The sequence below is a fragment of the Panicum virgatum genome, chromosome 8N, assembly GCF_016808335.1.
Source record: "Panicum virgatum strain AP13 chromosome 8N, P.virgatum_v5, whole genome shotgun sequence".
NCBI lineage: Eukaryota > Viridiplantae > Streptophyta > Magnoliopsida > Poales > Poaceae > Panicum > Panicum virgatum.
Genome location: NC_053152.1, coordinates 21,165,569 through 21,180,681, shown reverse-complemented (window position 1 = coordinate 21,180,681; position 15,113 = coordinate 21,165,569). Strand labels below are relative to the sequence as shown.

Genomic DNA, 15,113 nt, shown 5'->3' with positions numbered 1-15,113 from the left:
GAGATTCGGGTTGCCCCGGAATCTTCCCGGACTCAGAAACAGGAACAACAGCAGCGATTTAAGCTAGTTGTGTTTCTATCATTTTGTTGAAACTTAATTGGTTTTTAAGCGTAGAAGAGAGAGTTTCAACTTTAGCATTTATACTTTCCAAAATTTTATCATTGGCAGCAAGCTTTTTGTTCAAGGGTTCATTTATTTTAGCTTGGCCAAAGACTAGATCTCTCAAGGAGGGTTGGTTCGAATTCAAATTCGAATTGAAATTTGAGTTAAAATTGTTATCTCCTCCTTGGAATGGTGGGTGTTCTTGACGCCACCCCTGGCCTCCTTGTGGACGGAACCCGGTGCTGTTGTTGATGTAGGCTGTGTCTTCACGGGTCTCGGGGCAGTCATTCCCCGAGTGTCCACAGTCACCACAAACCTCGCACATTGAGTACGAGTTCATGGCATGGATGGGAACGGGCATTTGTTGCCGGTTCCCTTCATCGAGTTTCTTCAGTAGGAGGTCCAGCTTGGCGGCGAGTATGTACGTCTCCTTGACGGTATGCATTCCGCCCTTGGTTCTGGGCTGGGAACGCTCCTCGTTCCAGCCCTAGTTGGAGACCATCTTTTCAATTAAGGCTGTAGCCTTGGCAATTGTCGGGTCTAGATAGGCTCCTCCAGCAGCGGCATTAAGATGGGCTCTGGATGTTGTCGTTAGCCCATTGTAGAAGCTTTGGAGCACGAGCCACTCATCCATCCCATGATGAGGACAGGCGAGTATGTATTCTTGGAGTCTCTCCCAAGCTTCTGGGATGGATTCTATCCCTGTCTGCTGGAAACTTGAAATTCTTCCACGTAGGGCATTTGTTTTGCCCAATGGAAAGAATTTGGCGAGGAACGCCGTGGAACACTTGTCCCACATGCTGACGGCTTCCTTATTATGATAAAAGCACTGTTTCTCCTTCCCCATGTGGGAGAAGGGAAATAGGCGGAGCCTAATGGCGTTAGCCGTAACGCCCCGTATGGTTATGGTCTTGCATAACTCCAGGAAGTTCTGGAGATGGGCGTTGGCGTCCTCATTTGGCTTGCCACAAAATGGGCTAGCCTGCACCATATTTATGAGGCTGGACTTCAGCTCAAAGTTCGCGTCCCCAACATCAACATTGGGTCCAGTTGCCACATTGGCAGCTGAGGGGATGGAGAAGTCGCGGAGAGTCTTCTCAGCCATTGGTTCGGTTGTTGTTGATGGTGCTTGAGAAGCTGGCTCGCTTGTCGACTGTGAGAGCAGAGGACGGACGACGCGAGGTCGAACCCTTCTCACGAGCTTCTCGGGATTTTCAACGAAGTTTGTCGGCAAGGAGAAACCAGACATACACTACCCTGTTTTCATCAAATCAGGAGAAAACAATAAAGATAAACACATTAGCCTGTATAAGCAGTAGCTACCTCTTACTCATATTGCCATATTTATGTGCTTAGTAAAATCTTTACACCTAGTGTCATCCCTCGGCAACGGCACTAGAAATGCTTGTTGACATTTCTTAGCGCAATCACTAGAAACGGGGGTGTCCCCGGCAAGAGCGCCAGAATTGCCGTGTTGGTAAGTCTTAACGTTTACAGAAAGATCCGCAAGTGCACGGATATACCATTGTAGCATTTCACCCGGAAGTATTCAGGGTATCGTTATTTATATTTTCCCAAAACATGGCGAGGTTGTGTAAAGATATTTACTAGTTCCATAACCATGACTTTATGAAATAAGGTGCAGACTACTGATTATGCATGGGTAAGCGATAAATAAAGGATAATCAGGGGTAATGTGACACACACAGAATAGCCAACTCTCATGAATAAAGAATAAACAAGCACACCTAAGATTAGTGGGAGCACAGGCACAGATCCTAGTATACTATTCATATTAGCAGATAAGTTATGTCAACCACATGCTTTGAGCTGCAGGTGCAGGGAAATTAGGGACATAAGGGAGAATGACCCGCACTGGAGAACATCCAGTCCTGTTTCATCTTTCCATGAACTCCTACACGATACCTGAACGTCGAGGAGTATGCTAACCGAGAAGCAGCTTCCCGGCGAACCGACAGGGCTGTCACCACCTGCGGTCTACCCCAGTCAAACCGTGGAGCACCGTCATATCCGAGGGATACCGCATACTCGGGCACCATGCACGCATATGAGGTCACTACCTTAGCACCCCCGGGCCCCCCACCCTTCGGATGGACAGGTAAGATGCTAAGGTAAGCCCGAAAGGACAACGAACCGATATCCTTACCCAGATCGTCTGGTCTAAGCAAGCAACTAGTATAACTTGATAAAGCACAGATCAAGACTAAGCATGCTAAGAACATAGCAAGATAACCAAGAACGAACTCAATATGAATAGCATAACAAAAGTCAGAATACAAAGCCATACCAGAGGCCGAGGATTGCTCGCCGACCCCGAGGACGACTGGATTCGCTAAGAAGATGAAGTACTAGCCTAGCTCCACTACCCTAAGGAGTACAAGTCACAAGAGAGTGTGAGAGAGATGCCTTCAAGTGGTGTGTGTGGTCAGTCGTATGAGAGGCCCCTTATATAGCTTGTGGAGATCGGTTCCCGCCATCTTCATACATGAAACATGCCAAACCACCATCAGGAGGATCAAAACCGTCTTCCCGCCAAAATGCTCCTGGACGGGCTTCAGGTGGGGTCCAGCCGAACCCCTGGTTCGGCCGGCCCCACCTTGCCGCCTCTGGCCACCGTCCTTCTCTGGTACACTGCCTGGTGGGCACTGGTGCTAGTACGTCGGTGCCATGGCTTCGTTGGTCGGTTTGGTCTGTCAGGTGGGCCTCTTTTGCATGTGTTACGCAGGACGTAATCTTCTGCGACTTTGCCTGTGTATTCTTTGTGTTTTCTTCTTATTACGGACTTGTGCTCCTGAAAACACAAATCTTCGAATATAACTGTGGAGCTAGGTTAGTGATACAAATATGCGAATAAGAAGTATGGTTTTCCTTCTTTTATGAGCATAGTTGACGGTCATATTTCGCACTTAATGACCGTCCAGAGCGACGCGCCGGTCTCCATGCACGGCTGGGGCGTCTCCATGCGCGGCTGGGGCGGCACGGTCTCACGTTGCCCTTCCACCCGTTGAGGCAGTCGCCCGAGTTGAACAGCCGGTTCGCAACGTGCTGGTTCGGGGGCACGCCGAGCTGCCACATCCCTGGAAGGATCTCCCATGTGCCCCTCGACCGGTGGACGTTGTGGGCAATCTCCGCGCAGCACGTTACGACGCGCAGGGCGCCGGTCACGCAGATCCAGTGCCTAGGGCGCAGCTGGGGCGACTCCCGATGGGCGGCGAGTGGCTGGGGAGTCTCTCGATGGGGCTGGGCCGGTCTCCAGGCGAGGGTTTGCTAGGTTGTCTTTGATCCGTTCGCAGGGTCTCACGGCGTCTTCAACGCCGATGCCGGCGGCAATGGTAGTGCCGCCATCGTCAAGGAGGGCTCGCTGGCGTGGAACATCGCCACCCCGACGGCCCCCTCATCCTAGTCGAGGATCACATGGCGCGTCTTCCGGTTTGGGCTTCGGGCGGCGGCGACCCACACTGATGGGGGGGGGGGGCTATCGCACTGGGGCGGCGGCGGCCTATCGCGCCTGGGTCGTGATCGAGTACAGACGGTGGGAAACGGAACCGAACGGAGCACCTGCACCCAAGGTTTTTTTTGCACAAAGGGTGATTAGGAAGGGATTGGTGGGAGGGTTTAAGTGCTAAACTTAACCAATCTTCACAGCAGCCATTGGATTAGAATCCTGGGGTTCTGATCGTTGGTTTGCATAGTTTGCATAGGAACCGAGTTTGCATACCATACGTTGCCGAAAATGAAACCATGACCATTCATACTATTTAAGTTTACAGCAACATAAGCTAGAACCAGAATTATACCATTGCTCAAATGTGTTGATAATTTTTACTTGAAAAAGTATCATACGCATACATAATCTTAACTTGAAAAAAGCAACATTTTTTTAGTGTCCCCTGAAATTTGGACACTACATTAACAAAAGTAAATGATGCACTAGTCAATATTCAATAACCAAACAAAAAGCATGAAAGAAATGAAAATGCATGAGACGGCTTGGCCGCTTAAACCTACGAGACGGCAAGAGCCAACATGGCCGAACAAGGTAGAAGGGGCACAGGCTGGGTGTTGGTGATTGGCGCTGCCATCCTCTACTTGCTTGCCCTCACGCTACACTTGGACTTGGGAGCAGATGGAGCTGAACAGCATTGGAAGCAGGGGCGCAGGGCGCCAGGAAGGGAAGGTGCACGTGCGTCGACGGCGGCAATAGGTTATTACTCGTGAACGTCAGTACGTGAGAGCCGATCGGCAGATTGGGAAACGGAACGTCGAGCAAGAAATCGTCGGATGAGTGGCCAGTCTAATGCAGTTTGAGGACGATTAACCTGAGCATGTAAGTATAGTGTAATAGCTGGGCTTAATTTGGGGGCCACTGGCACGTGGGGGACCTGTGCAGTGGCACCACTCGCACGTGCCTTGGGACGGCCCTGTTGGCCTGCCAACTATAGAGAGAATAGAGAGATAAGCATGGTGGCAGCGATTGCTTCAAGGCAATGGTCTTTTTGGTTCAGAAAGATAGATGAAGATGATATGGTTCTGTCATGGTTATTTTATGCCATGGTGGTACTTATAAATTTTTTTCAGGAACAACCATTTGAGAATAAAAGAAAATTAACGACAACAACATATTTCCCTTTTTTTGTTACTAGTTTGTGAATAATGAAGCAGGCCACACTTGAAACATAATATTTGAACATCGGAATGCACTACTGCAACAATGTTGTATATACTATTTCAAAGTTGTTGATGTACTAGTTTAGTATTTTTTAAATATAATGTTTCGGCACTTTGATAGTACTAGCCTAACATTTTGAATATACTATATATTCGAACGTCCTGGATGGACTAGTTCAGCCTTCCGTGTGAAAAATATAGAGAGCATATATTGAAAAACATAAATTTAAAAACTAAAAAAACTTGAAGAACTATTCCAAAATGTTGAGGAGCATGTATACATTATACAAGTACCCGTACCGTACATGATGGGGTGTGGTTAGGCATCACTTGAGGTGATAGTTTGGCTAACCATTACCTGAGCGTAATTAATTTTTTGCTCTCAGGTGGGATGGGGTTTCGGGCTGAATCTCAATCTCAGCCCAGTACATGCATGCATACATGCAGATTGATGACATCACCCAAGGAAGAGTTCATACTGAAAAAATTATAAACCTTAAACCATACATGCAAGTTAAATTCCGATTGCGCCATCATCTTTATTATTGCAAGATCTCCAAAATGAGATCACACTTGCCTATATTTATACAATATTTTAAAAAAATATTTTTTAATACTAAATACATATTTTCAACTACTGGGAACAAATATTTAAGAACACAAACAAATAAAAATTTTCTACAAACAAAATATTAAACATGATGAACAAATAATAATATACTATGAACAACATATTAAACATCGTGAATATTTGATTGCATAGGATAATCAATGAAAACACGAACAAATGAGTCACCATCCGGAACAAATTTAATCTACATAAGCAAATAAAATAATTGGTGTTGTGAACAAATTAGTTACGTGCAGAAAGATAATTTTACATGAAGAATGAAGCATCTACATCGTAAAAATATTCTTATAAAAATATATACACATGATAAATAAGTTAGTACATAAAAATGATAAATTATAAAAATAACTCTACATGGCACATCCACAATTTATTAAACATCATGAATAAATGATTGTGATGCATGGACTAAGATTAACATAATTATCAAGAAGTAATATATAAAAGTATTATATAATTTGAAAAACAAATACAAAGAAAATAAAATAAAGTAGGAGAAAAAGAAAAAATGAAAATAATAAAATGTTTATGCATTATTATCTGCTACCTCTCATATGGATGGAATTCATGCGACTAAGCTACACAGGAGGAACACAAGCATCATAAGCTTATTATCCTATATGTGCATACCTTAGTACTAGTAGCTGCCTTAAAAAATCTAGTTAGTGGATGTGTCAAGATGTGGTTGACTGAAATCATGAAACAAATTAGGTACAAGTAACCTACCATGCCAAGGCGATGGATCCATAATTTGTAGCCCAAGCGATACAAAGGTTTTCTTGGGCTTTAATCTCGGCCCAAGCAAGAGAAAGAGCAGGCGGGCAGCAGCAGCGAATGGCTGGGGAGCGACGAGCGTTGGAGCCAGAGGAGAAAAAGAAGAATGGAGGAACGGATAAGAGGGAAAAAAACAAAAGGAGGAAATGGATAAAGAGGAGAAAAAAGAAAAGAGAAAGTGGAGAACTAAAAGAGACTTAATTTTTAATTAAGTTCACTAATATTTGTATGTGATGTGAAATCACATACCACAACAAGTCAAGTAGGTACAGAGCTTTTTGTTTCCATACGCCGAGCCCACCATAAAAGATGTCAAACACAACCTATAATTTCCTGTAGCAAAAAAAGGAACACCACGTACTGTGTATATTAATTCCCATGGGCACATAGCACCACTTGCTTTCTTCTCTTCCACTCCCATCGGCACTTCAGCAGCCCGCAAATGGCGAGCGCATCGGCGCTTGCTGGTGCCCGCTGCCGGCGGCAAGCAACCAGTCAGCCAATCAAAGCGTCCAAGGCTCCAAGCCTCCAAGCGTCTCCAAGCGCAGCAGGCAGGCCCCAACCCAACGCGAGGTGAGTGTGAGCTCATGAATTTTGAATTAATTAATTTTTATTGATGCAATGCAATGATTCTTGTCTTCCCGAGTGTCAAATGAATCAATTAATTGAACTAAATTCTCTTTGGTTTACGAAATAGACATTTGTTTCTTGGAGGATTATGTCTACAGGAAATAGAAAGTATGATTCTGGTTCTGAAAAGCGTAAAAAGAAGCAAAGATTAGAAGCAGCTGCTCAATCACAAAAGGGTGCTCTTGATAGATTGTTAGAGAAACTCCAGAAGCTAATTTTGATGATGGTCATAGTCATGATCATGATGCAATACAAGTTGAAACTCCCGCTGTAGAAACTCTAGAAGCTAATGTTGATGAGAGTCACGATCATGAAGATAATGTTGCTGAAGGTCCTAGTAATAGTGGCAATGGCATCGGTAACTCTTTCTAGCCTGATATATTTGCTCCAATAACTCAATAACACTTGAAAATGATACGTTGGAGAAGATTTGTTATCAAGACATAATTGAAGATTTCATTTCACAAAATACTAGATGGATGATGTTGTTCGGCAGAACACGAGGTCAGTAATATCGTTAATCTTTTTAATATTGATACTTGATATACTTCTAAATATTGTGTGAAATGAGATATGCTGAAGTAATTGTGTGAAAGTGTACTGTAGTTTTATTAAATATATAATTTTAAAAATATTTTAGAGCCCCATTTTATGTTTTGCACTGGGCCCCGAATTCGTCAAGACAGTTCTGTTTGCGAAGAATCAATTAAGCATAATTAATACATAATTAGCATTTAGATCCTATTTGAATCCGGTCAGTGGCGGAGCTACAGCTTTCCACTGGGGTCAGCCGACCCCAACGAATTTTGAGAAAAGTAATGGAAATCACTGTTCATAGTTACTAATAATGCTTGATGACCCCATCATTTGATAGATATGACCTCGGTGAGAGTTTAACCTGGCTCTGCCCCTGGATCCGGTAGAGCTAAGCTTCACGCTATGGTGGGGATCGTTCGGTCCACGGGTTCGGCAAATAAAAGGAAAGAGGGGTGGCAGTTTGACCCACAGATAACTGTAGGGTCAAGTGGATCGACCCGACTTCGTGTTGCCTTTCTCCTATCACAATCACAGTACTACTCTATCTGATGATGCTAAGAGGAAGATGCCGAGCACATGCAAGAACGGCAGCACCAGCGCCACGACAGATCTAACATCTTGGATGCACTAGCGCAGCCTTCCGTGTGAAAAAACATGATATAATATATTCAAAATGTTAAATTTGTAAACTAAAAACATTTGGACGAACCCTTCAAAAATGTTGCAAAGCACGAGTACGTGAACCTGTACATGATGCGATGCGATGATCACATTGATTACGAGAAGCAAAATAGAAAAATGAAAGAGTTAAATGCACTGTAGGCCCATGTACTTGTTTGGTTGTGTCATTTGGGTCCATGAACTCTCAAATTGAGTTTCTAGATCCTTAAATTTGACTATGTGTTCATGGCAGGTCCAATCTTCCTTGTCAGCACATTTTTGCAAACGTGGATTGGCCAGCGTGGACCAAGCCCCTGCACAGGCGCACGTGATGGGCACGAGAAGAAACTTTGGACCCTGGATTTATGCACCTTGGTCCCTGCTTTCTTCCCCCTATCCTTTCTGCTCGGGGGTTCTTCGTCGCATGCGGGAAGCCAAGGGTCGGTGAGCGACTGAGCGGGAGGGAGGGGTCTTCATCGGCGGTGATTGAGGGCTACACTTTAGAAGAGGGAGGTGAAGTCGGCCCCTGCATCTGATTTGGAGGCAAAGGTGCATTGGCGTCAGTGAGGGAGCACCACGATGGTGCTGAAGCTGCGGTGGCAAGGGGAGCCTCCCCCAAATTATGGTAAGTTCCTCCAAGATATAATCTTGAGTGTATTTGTGTTGATTGGAGTGTAGTTTTGGTGTTGGGGAGTGTCGATTGGGCCATTTCATTGCAATTTTGGGTGGGCTAGGGTTACTGATTTCTTACTGTGTGTGCCAAGTACGAGTTGAATTAGTTCTCAAATTGTTGTCTTGCCTCAAATGTAGGTGCTTGTAGTGACAAGTTCTTAGTGGAGGTACATCATTCTGGGTTTTTTATAGGTCATGGCAGTCAGTGTGTTTATGCAGATGAGAAAGTGAATGTGTTCGACAATCTATCAGCACGTACTTGGTCTCCACTGTGGTTCGAAAAGTTGAATTTCGCTCTTCATTATCCCAAGAATCCTGCTCTGAATGTGTTCTGGCTGCTTCCTGGAAAAGAGTTTCCAGGTGGACTTAGACTGATTGTATCAAAGAAAGACACAACAATAATGGCTGCAATCGTGGACAAGGTGAAGACATTTGTGTTGTATTTTGATCATGAAGGTTGTGCATTGAAATCAGATTGGGATGATGTAGTTCTTAACCCTGTTGCGTCATTGCCCAAAGTGATCATCCCTACTAAGTTTGGCAATACACATGACAACAATGAGGCAGCAACCTTCGTGAATCAGAACTTATCTGATGACAGCGATAGCAGTGATGTCAGTGAGCTTTTTGATAGTGACTATGAAATAGGAGATGATGATGCCCTATTTGCTGACAATGTGGATGATGATGTCAGAGATGGAGTTGTAGGCAGAGGAAAGAAAAGAGGAAATGGGACCAAGAAGGCAGGTGGTACAACATATGAGGGAAAACAAATAGTTGTGCATGGTGGTACTGAAGATGAGGAGTCAACTGATGATGAGGATGGGCTGCAGTTACCTGAGTCAGATGGTGAATCAAATCTAGGTTTGATGTCCAAGTCTTTCAAACCAGAAGACATGCTAAATCCAGTGTTCAAAGTTGGGATGACTTTTGAGTCGGTTGAAATGTTAAGGAAAGCTGTGACTGAATATGGTCTGATTCACAGAGTAGATATCAAGATGCCTAGGAATGAGCAGAAAAGGTTAGGGGCTGTGTGTTCCAAAGGGAAATGTCCTTGGAAGTTACATGCATCATATGACAAGAGAGTTCATGCAATGGTGATTAAGACTTACAGTGGACACCACAACTGTCAAAAGAAATGGGTGTTGAAGAGTTGCACTTCTAAATGGCTTGCTGACAAGTATGTTGAATCTTTCAAAGTCGAGCAGAAGATGTCTATATCCAACTTTGCAAGAGTAGTGCAGAAAGAATGGAATCTTACACCTACTAGGTCCAAGTTTGCTCGAGCAAGAAGGCTGGCTATGAAACAAATCTTGGGTGATGAGGCAAAACAGTACAACATGCTATGGGACTATGCACATGAGTTAAGGAAATCAAACCCACAAAGTTCCTTCTACTTAAATCTTGATGGAAACCTTTTCAAATCTCTGTATGTGTCTCTTGGAGCATGCAAAAGGGGTTTCCTAGCTGCATGTAGGTCTCTCATTTGCTTGGATGGGTGCCACTTGAAGACTAAGTATGGGGGAATCATGCTTACAGCTGTTGGTATTGATCCAAATGACTGCATTTACCCCATTGCATATGGTGTTGTTGAAGTGGAGTGCCTAGAGTCTTGGAGGTGGTTCCTGCAAACACTGAAGGAGGACCTTGGCATACAAAACACATATCCTTGGACAATTATGACTGACAAGCAGAAAGTGAGATTTCTAACTTTACTAATGACTAACACACATTTTAGTGGTGTGTACACACTTAGAGTTTATTAATAGTACTTTTACTTATGCAGGGGCTGATTAAAGCTGTGGCTGAAGTGTTCCCAGAATCTAAACACAGATTCTGTGTTAGACACTTGTATTCCAACTTCCAGCAGCATTTTAAAGGTGAGAACCTTAATAACCAACTATGGGCTTGTGCTAGATCAACTACTCCCCTGCAGTTTCATAAGAACATGGAGAAAATGAAAGTGCTTAATGAGAAAGTGGTTAGAAAAAATGCCTCCTAACACATGGTGCAGAGCATTCTTTACTACATATTGTAAGTGTGACTTGCTGCTGAACAATAGTTGGGAGGTTTTCAACAATTTTATCATAGATGCCAGAGAAATGCCTGTGCTGAGCATGTTAGAACAAATTAAGGGACAGTTGATGGCAAGACACTATTGCAAAGAAAAAGAAACGGGAGAAATGTGGCAGGGTCCTATTGGTCCTAAAATTAGGAAAAAGGTTAACAAGATAACTCAGTGGTCTAACACATGCTATCCCATACCTTCTGGTAAAAGAATTTTTCAAGTTCAAGATAGGGACCACACTTTCATTGTTGACATAGGTCTTAGGGCATGCGAGTGTAGGAGATGGGACCTAACAGGGATACCTTGCTCACATGCCATCTCATGCCTTAGACATGAAAGAATACCTACTGAGTCTATGGTGCATGAATGCTACAGTTCAGCAAGGTTTTTGTTAGCATATGGGCCCAAAATCATGCCTTGCAGTGATCCCACCACTTGGGAGAAGGTCCCTGGACCAGAGGTGCTGCCCCCCAAGTATGAGAAAAAAGTTGGAAGGCCCCCCAATAATAGGAAGAAGCAGCCAATAGAAATTGAAACCACTCAAGGAACTAGATTATCAAGGCATGGGGTCAGCATGACATGCAGCTATTGTGGAAAGGAGGGTCACAACATGTCAGGATGTGCTCTCAGGAAATCTGGGTTGCAGCCACAAGACAATGTGCCTAGTGCTAGTGTGGAACCAACAGAAGATGGAGCCCAAGATTTTGGATTTCATTATGATGCAAACATGTATGGAGAGCCACCAATTTCTAAGGTACTTGCATAGCTACAGATTTTTTTAAGCATTACTTTCAGTACCTTAACTTGGTACTTTGGTAATTTTTCAGATGGCAATGTATTATGGAGAAAGGATTGAGGAACCATTTTCTATGCTGGTACGAGAAAGCCATCCACCTTTGTCACAGCCAACAGGAGGCACTCAACCCACTTTCTCACAGCTAGTAGGAGATACCATGATTTCAAGGCTGGATGCAGAGGTGAACATATTTCCAGCTAGGTGAACACATTTCTAGCTACATTAATGTATTTGCACATTCACTACGGGAGACAGCCCTTTTGCCAAGCCCCAAAAGCCCACGGCAAAAGTTTTGCCATGTGCCGCACACGGCAAAGGGCACACGACAAATAGCCATCGGCAAAGGGCCCCTTTGCTGTGTGCAATATATCGGGCACACAGCAAAGGCTTTGCTGTGTGCCTGGGCTGACCCACGGTAATCTTTTTTGGCCGGCTGCCAAGCTGATGTGGCGGGTGATGTTTGGCATGTGCCACCTGTGCCTGGCACACGGCAAAGGCTCAATCTTTTCCGTGTGCCTTGGTCATTGCACACGGCAAAGATTGGTTCCTTTGCCGTGTGCCATGGTATTTGCACACGGCAAAGGTCCCTGATTTTTTTTGTTTATTACGTATATGGTACCCCAAATAATACAAACAATTCACATATATCACAATAATCATCACATGCATTTCAAATAAGCATCAGAGGCATTCAATATTATCCAGAAATGCACACATACAAATAAACTCTAGTACCGTTCATCAACAACCACAAGTTCAAGTCTAGTCCATACAAGTTCATACGGCAAAGTCCATACAAAGTCCATACAAGCTTGTTCCTAGAAATGAATTCCATACAACTCACGGGGCCGGCGGCGGCGGCGGGTGCTGCGGCCACATCGGCGGGGGCGGCCATGTAGGCATCTGCGACCAACCTTGCTACGGTGATGACGGGTGCTGCTACTGCTGAAGCCAAGCCACCCATTGAGGCGGTGGCCACACAAACCGCTGAGGCGACTGCACCGGAGGCAAGAAGTCAGGATTCACTAGTCCATCATTGGATGCCGCCGACTGATTCTGCACATAAGCGAATATATATATATATATATATATATATATATATATATATATATATATATATATATATATATATATATATATATATATATATATATATATATATTGCATGTGTTACATAAAAATTAAGTTACGGGCATTCAAACTTAGGCATAACAATTGAGTTACATAAGAATGAAACTACAAGCATTAGCCTAAGTTATAAGTCATTATTGATGTATCATAAGGCATTATTTCTAAGTTATTCTAGATTAATGCTAAGTCACTAAGACGAATGAAACTCGATAGGAGTCAAAGCCACTTACGGTAGGAGGAGTTTCTACATGACGAACAAGTGGGGCTGGAGGGAATTGTGGAGGCGAAACACCCATCGCCGAGCCCAGGCTTTGCATAAATGTTAGAGCTTGATTCAATTTTTGCTGCATGTCATCCCGCTCGGCCCTCCACATCTCCTCTGCTGCCTCCTGCCGTGCTTGGAAGGCTGCTTCCATCTGGGCCTAAAGGATTTGATCGCAGGGTTAGAATTCAAAGCAAACGTATGTAAAAATGGAGGAATGACGGATGAAACAGAAATAACCTTGACAGCCTCAATCTGAGCCTGTGTAGTGTCTGGCCGTGGGTGTATGGCAGGGCTTGAGCTGGTACTCCTTGCTCGAATCTGAGAGAGAGTGGGAGTAGTCGACTAAGCTGTCGCCAAACTAGTACCGTCCATGCTTCTTGCATCCTCCAGCCCTCATGATGGCTTCTCCATCAATGGACACATTGATCACATCAAACTCCGGCCCATGAACTTCTTGTGCCATCGAGGTGTACCCACAGAGGCGGCTGTGGATGCTTGTGTTGCTGTACGCTTCGGGCGGATCCTGCGGGTTGAAGGTGACATTGGACGTCACCTTCCCTTTGTGGGGCCAAATAGTATGCCTGGACTTGGGTGCAAGGCACACCACCATGTGACGCCGACTGCGAAAAAAGAAAGATGATTAGAAATTGTGCAGAATTGAGCGTTAGAATAAAGAAATTAATTCACATACATATCTAGCCGCGTACGCCTTGAGGTTACGGTTGCCCTGATGGTGCGATGCACCTGGCATCATCAAGCGCCACTGCCGAGCAGCCTCGTGCATCTCCAGCCACTCTTGCGAGCACCACCGGTCCACTATCATTTCCCAGCATGGATAATCATTGGCAATCCACCATGGAGGCACCTGCACATCATCAAATTATGACATGTAAGAAGAACAAATGGAGTATAGTTGATTTAAGTAAGATTGAGTATTTACCCGCAAGTACTGTTCCCGGGTGAGTCTGAGGTCTCTCGTAGGTCCTTTGTAGATCCACACTCTTTCAAACTTAGCCTTGTAGTCGATGACGGCCTGGATGCGCGCCTCGTAAAGCATATCTGCCACCAGCTTGTAACATGCTTTGCTAGCCACCTGTATCGCCCTAGGCATCATTCCCTCCTCGCATCTGTAGAAATCTTGCACAAAAATGTGAACAAAGTCATTATTTCAAAAATGTCCAATTAATATGATTTATTCATAAATGTAGTGCCATGAAGACTTACCCATAGTTCGCTCAACACCCGATGCGCCTTGTTGTCGAATACCCTGCCTTCCTCATCTAGTGCATCCGGTTTGGCGATGTAGTGCTCCCACGAAGACGCCGGCTGACGTACCCCAGCAATATCCATGGTGCCTGGGTAGTGTCACTTGCAGAGCAGTCCTAGGATGCCATTGGCCATGCGGTTGTGAGCAATACCTGGAACACCTATCACAAAGTTCCTGCGCAAGTTATTGAGAGATAATATTAGTGTCAATTGTGATTTTGAATGTATCAAAAGGAAACGTATTGAAATCTTCAAAACTTACTTACCGGCTTCCGTCAGGTTGGAGGACCGGTCGGTGCTCTAGAGGTATCGGACGATCCGGGAGCCTCGAGGGGCCTCGCTGCCAGACGGCAGGTACGCCCAAGTCATCCTCCTCCTCCTCGGCCCCCACCCCCCTCCTCCTCCTCCTCCTGCTCGTGCTCGTGCTCCTGGTCCTCCTGCTCCTCCTCAACACCGGCCTCCTGCTCCTCCTCAACACCGGCCTCCTGCTCCTCCTCCTCCTCCTCCGCCTCCTCCTCCACAAGAGGAGCACCTCTCCTGCTCCTCCTCCCAGCCCTCCTCCCTACAGCCGTGCCAGAGCCCTCAGCGGCGTCGCGCGTCGACGAACCGGCTCCACTCCTCCGACTTCTCCTGCCTGTCCGTCGAGTCCTCTAGGAGGACTCACCTGTGTCGGTAGATCTGCTGCCCAACATGTCTGTGAGTGACCTCATCAGACCTCTCCCGCGCCCCGCCATCGCCGAACAATCTCCTAAAATTAAAATGAGTAAATTAATCAGTAGATGTCATTAAAAAGTAGTACAATTAGTATTTAAAGTAAGTACAATTACTAAAATGAACAAAAATAGTACAAAAAATTAATTAGTACAGTTCTTACATGTATTAGAAAGTCTCA

General features: G+C 44.8%; 1 protein-coding gene and 1 non-coding gene across 3 annotated transcripts; both read left to right on the top strand.

The window, feature by feature from the left end:
- Positions 1 to 734: 734 nt before the first annotated feature.
- On the top strand, positions 735 to 841 carry LOC120686989. Its single transcript, XR_005680495.1, has one exon. It is a non-coding gene; the product is annotated as a small nucleolar RNA R71 (small nucleolar RNA).
- Positions 842 to 6,530: 5,689 nt separating this feature from the next.
- Positions 6,531 to 12,396, top strand: LOC120686792. Of its 2 annotated transcripts, XM_039968998.1 has the most exons (6): positions 6,531 to 6,769; positions 6,894 to 7,330; positions 8,277 to 8,648; positions 8,834 to 10,392; positions 10,482 to 11,517; positions 11,591 to 12,396. In XM_039968998.1, exons 3-5 carry the CDS (start codon positions 8,603 to 8,605, stop codon positions 10,695 to 10,697), a joined length of 1,821 nt encoding a protein of 606 aa, XP_039824932.1. In that variant the 5' UTR covers positions 6,531 to 6,769; positions 6,894 to 7,330; positions 8,277 to 8,602; the 3' UTR covers positions 10,698 to 11,517; positions 11,591 to 12,396. The 2 variants fall into 2 exon arrangements, with proteins under 2 accessions (XP_039824932.1, XP_039824933.1); XM_039968999.1 differs by lacking the exon at positions 6,894 to 7,330.
- Positions 12,397 to 15,113: the final 2,717 nt, after the last annotated feature.

What these genes read in the sequence shown, in the direction of transcription:
- LOC120686792 (XM_039968999.1), top strand. Translation starts at nt 8,603, where the DNA reads ATGGTGCTGAAGCTGCGGTGGCAAGGGGAGCCTCCCCCAAATTATG. An exon ending in GGAGCCTCCCCCAAATTATG is followed by an intron (nt 8,649 to 8,833) that starts GTAAGTTCCTCC and finishes CCTCAAATGTAG; the next exon opens with GTGCTTGTAGTGACAAGTTC. An exon ending in TTATGACTGACAAGCAGAAA is followed by an intron (nt 10,393 to 10,481) that starts GTGAGATTTCTA and finishes TTACTTATGCAG; the next exon opens with GGGCTGATTAAAGCTGTGGC.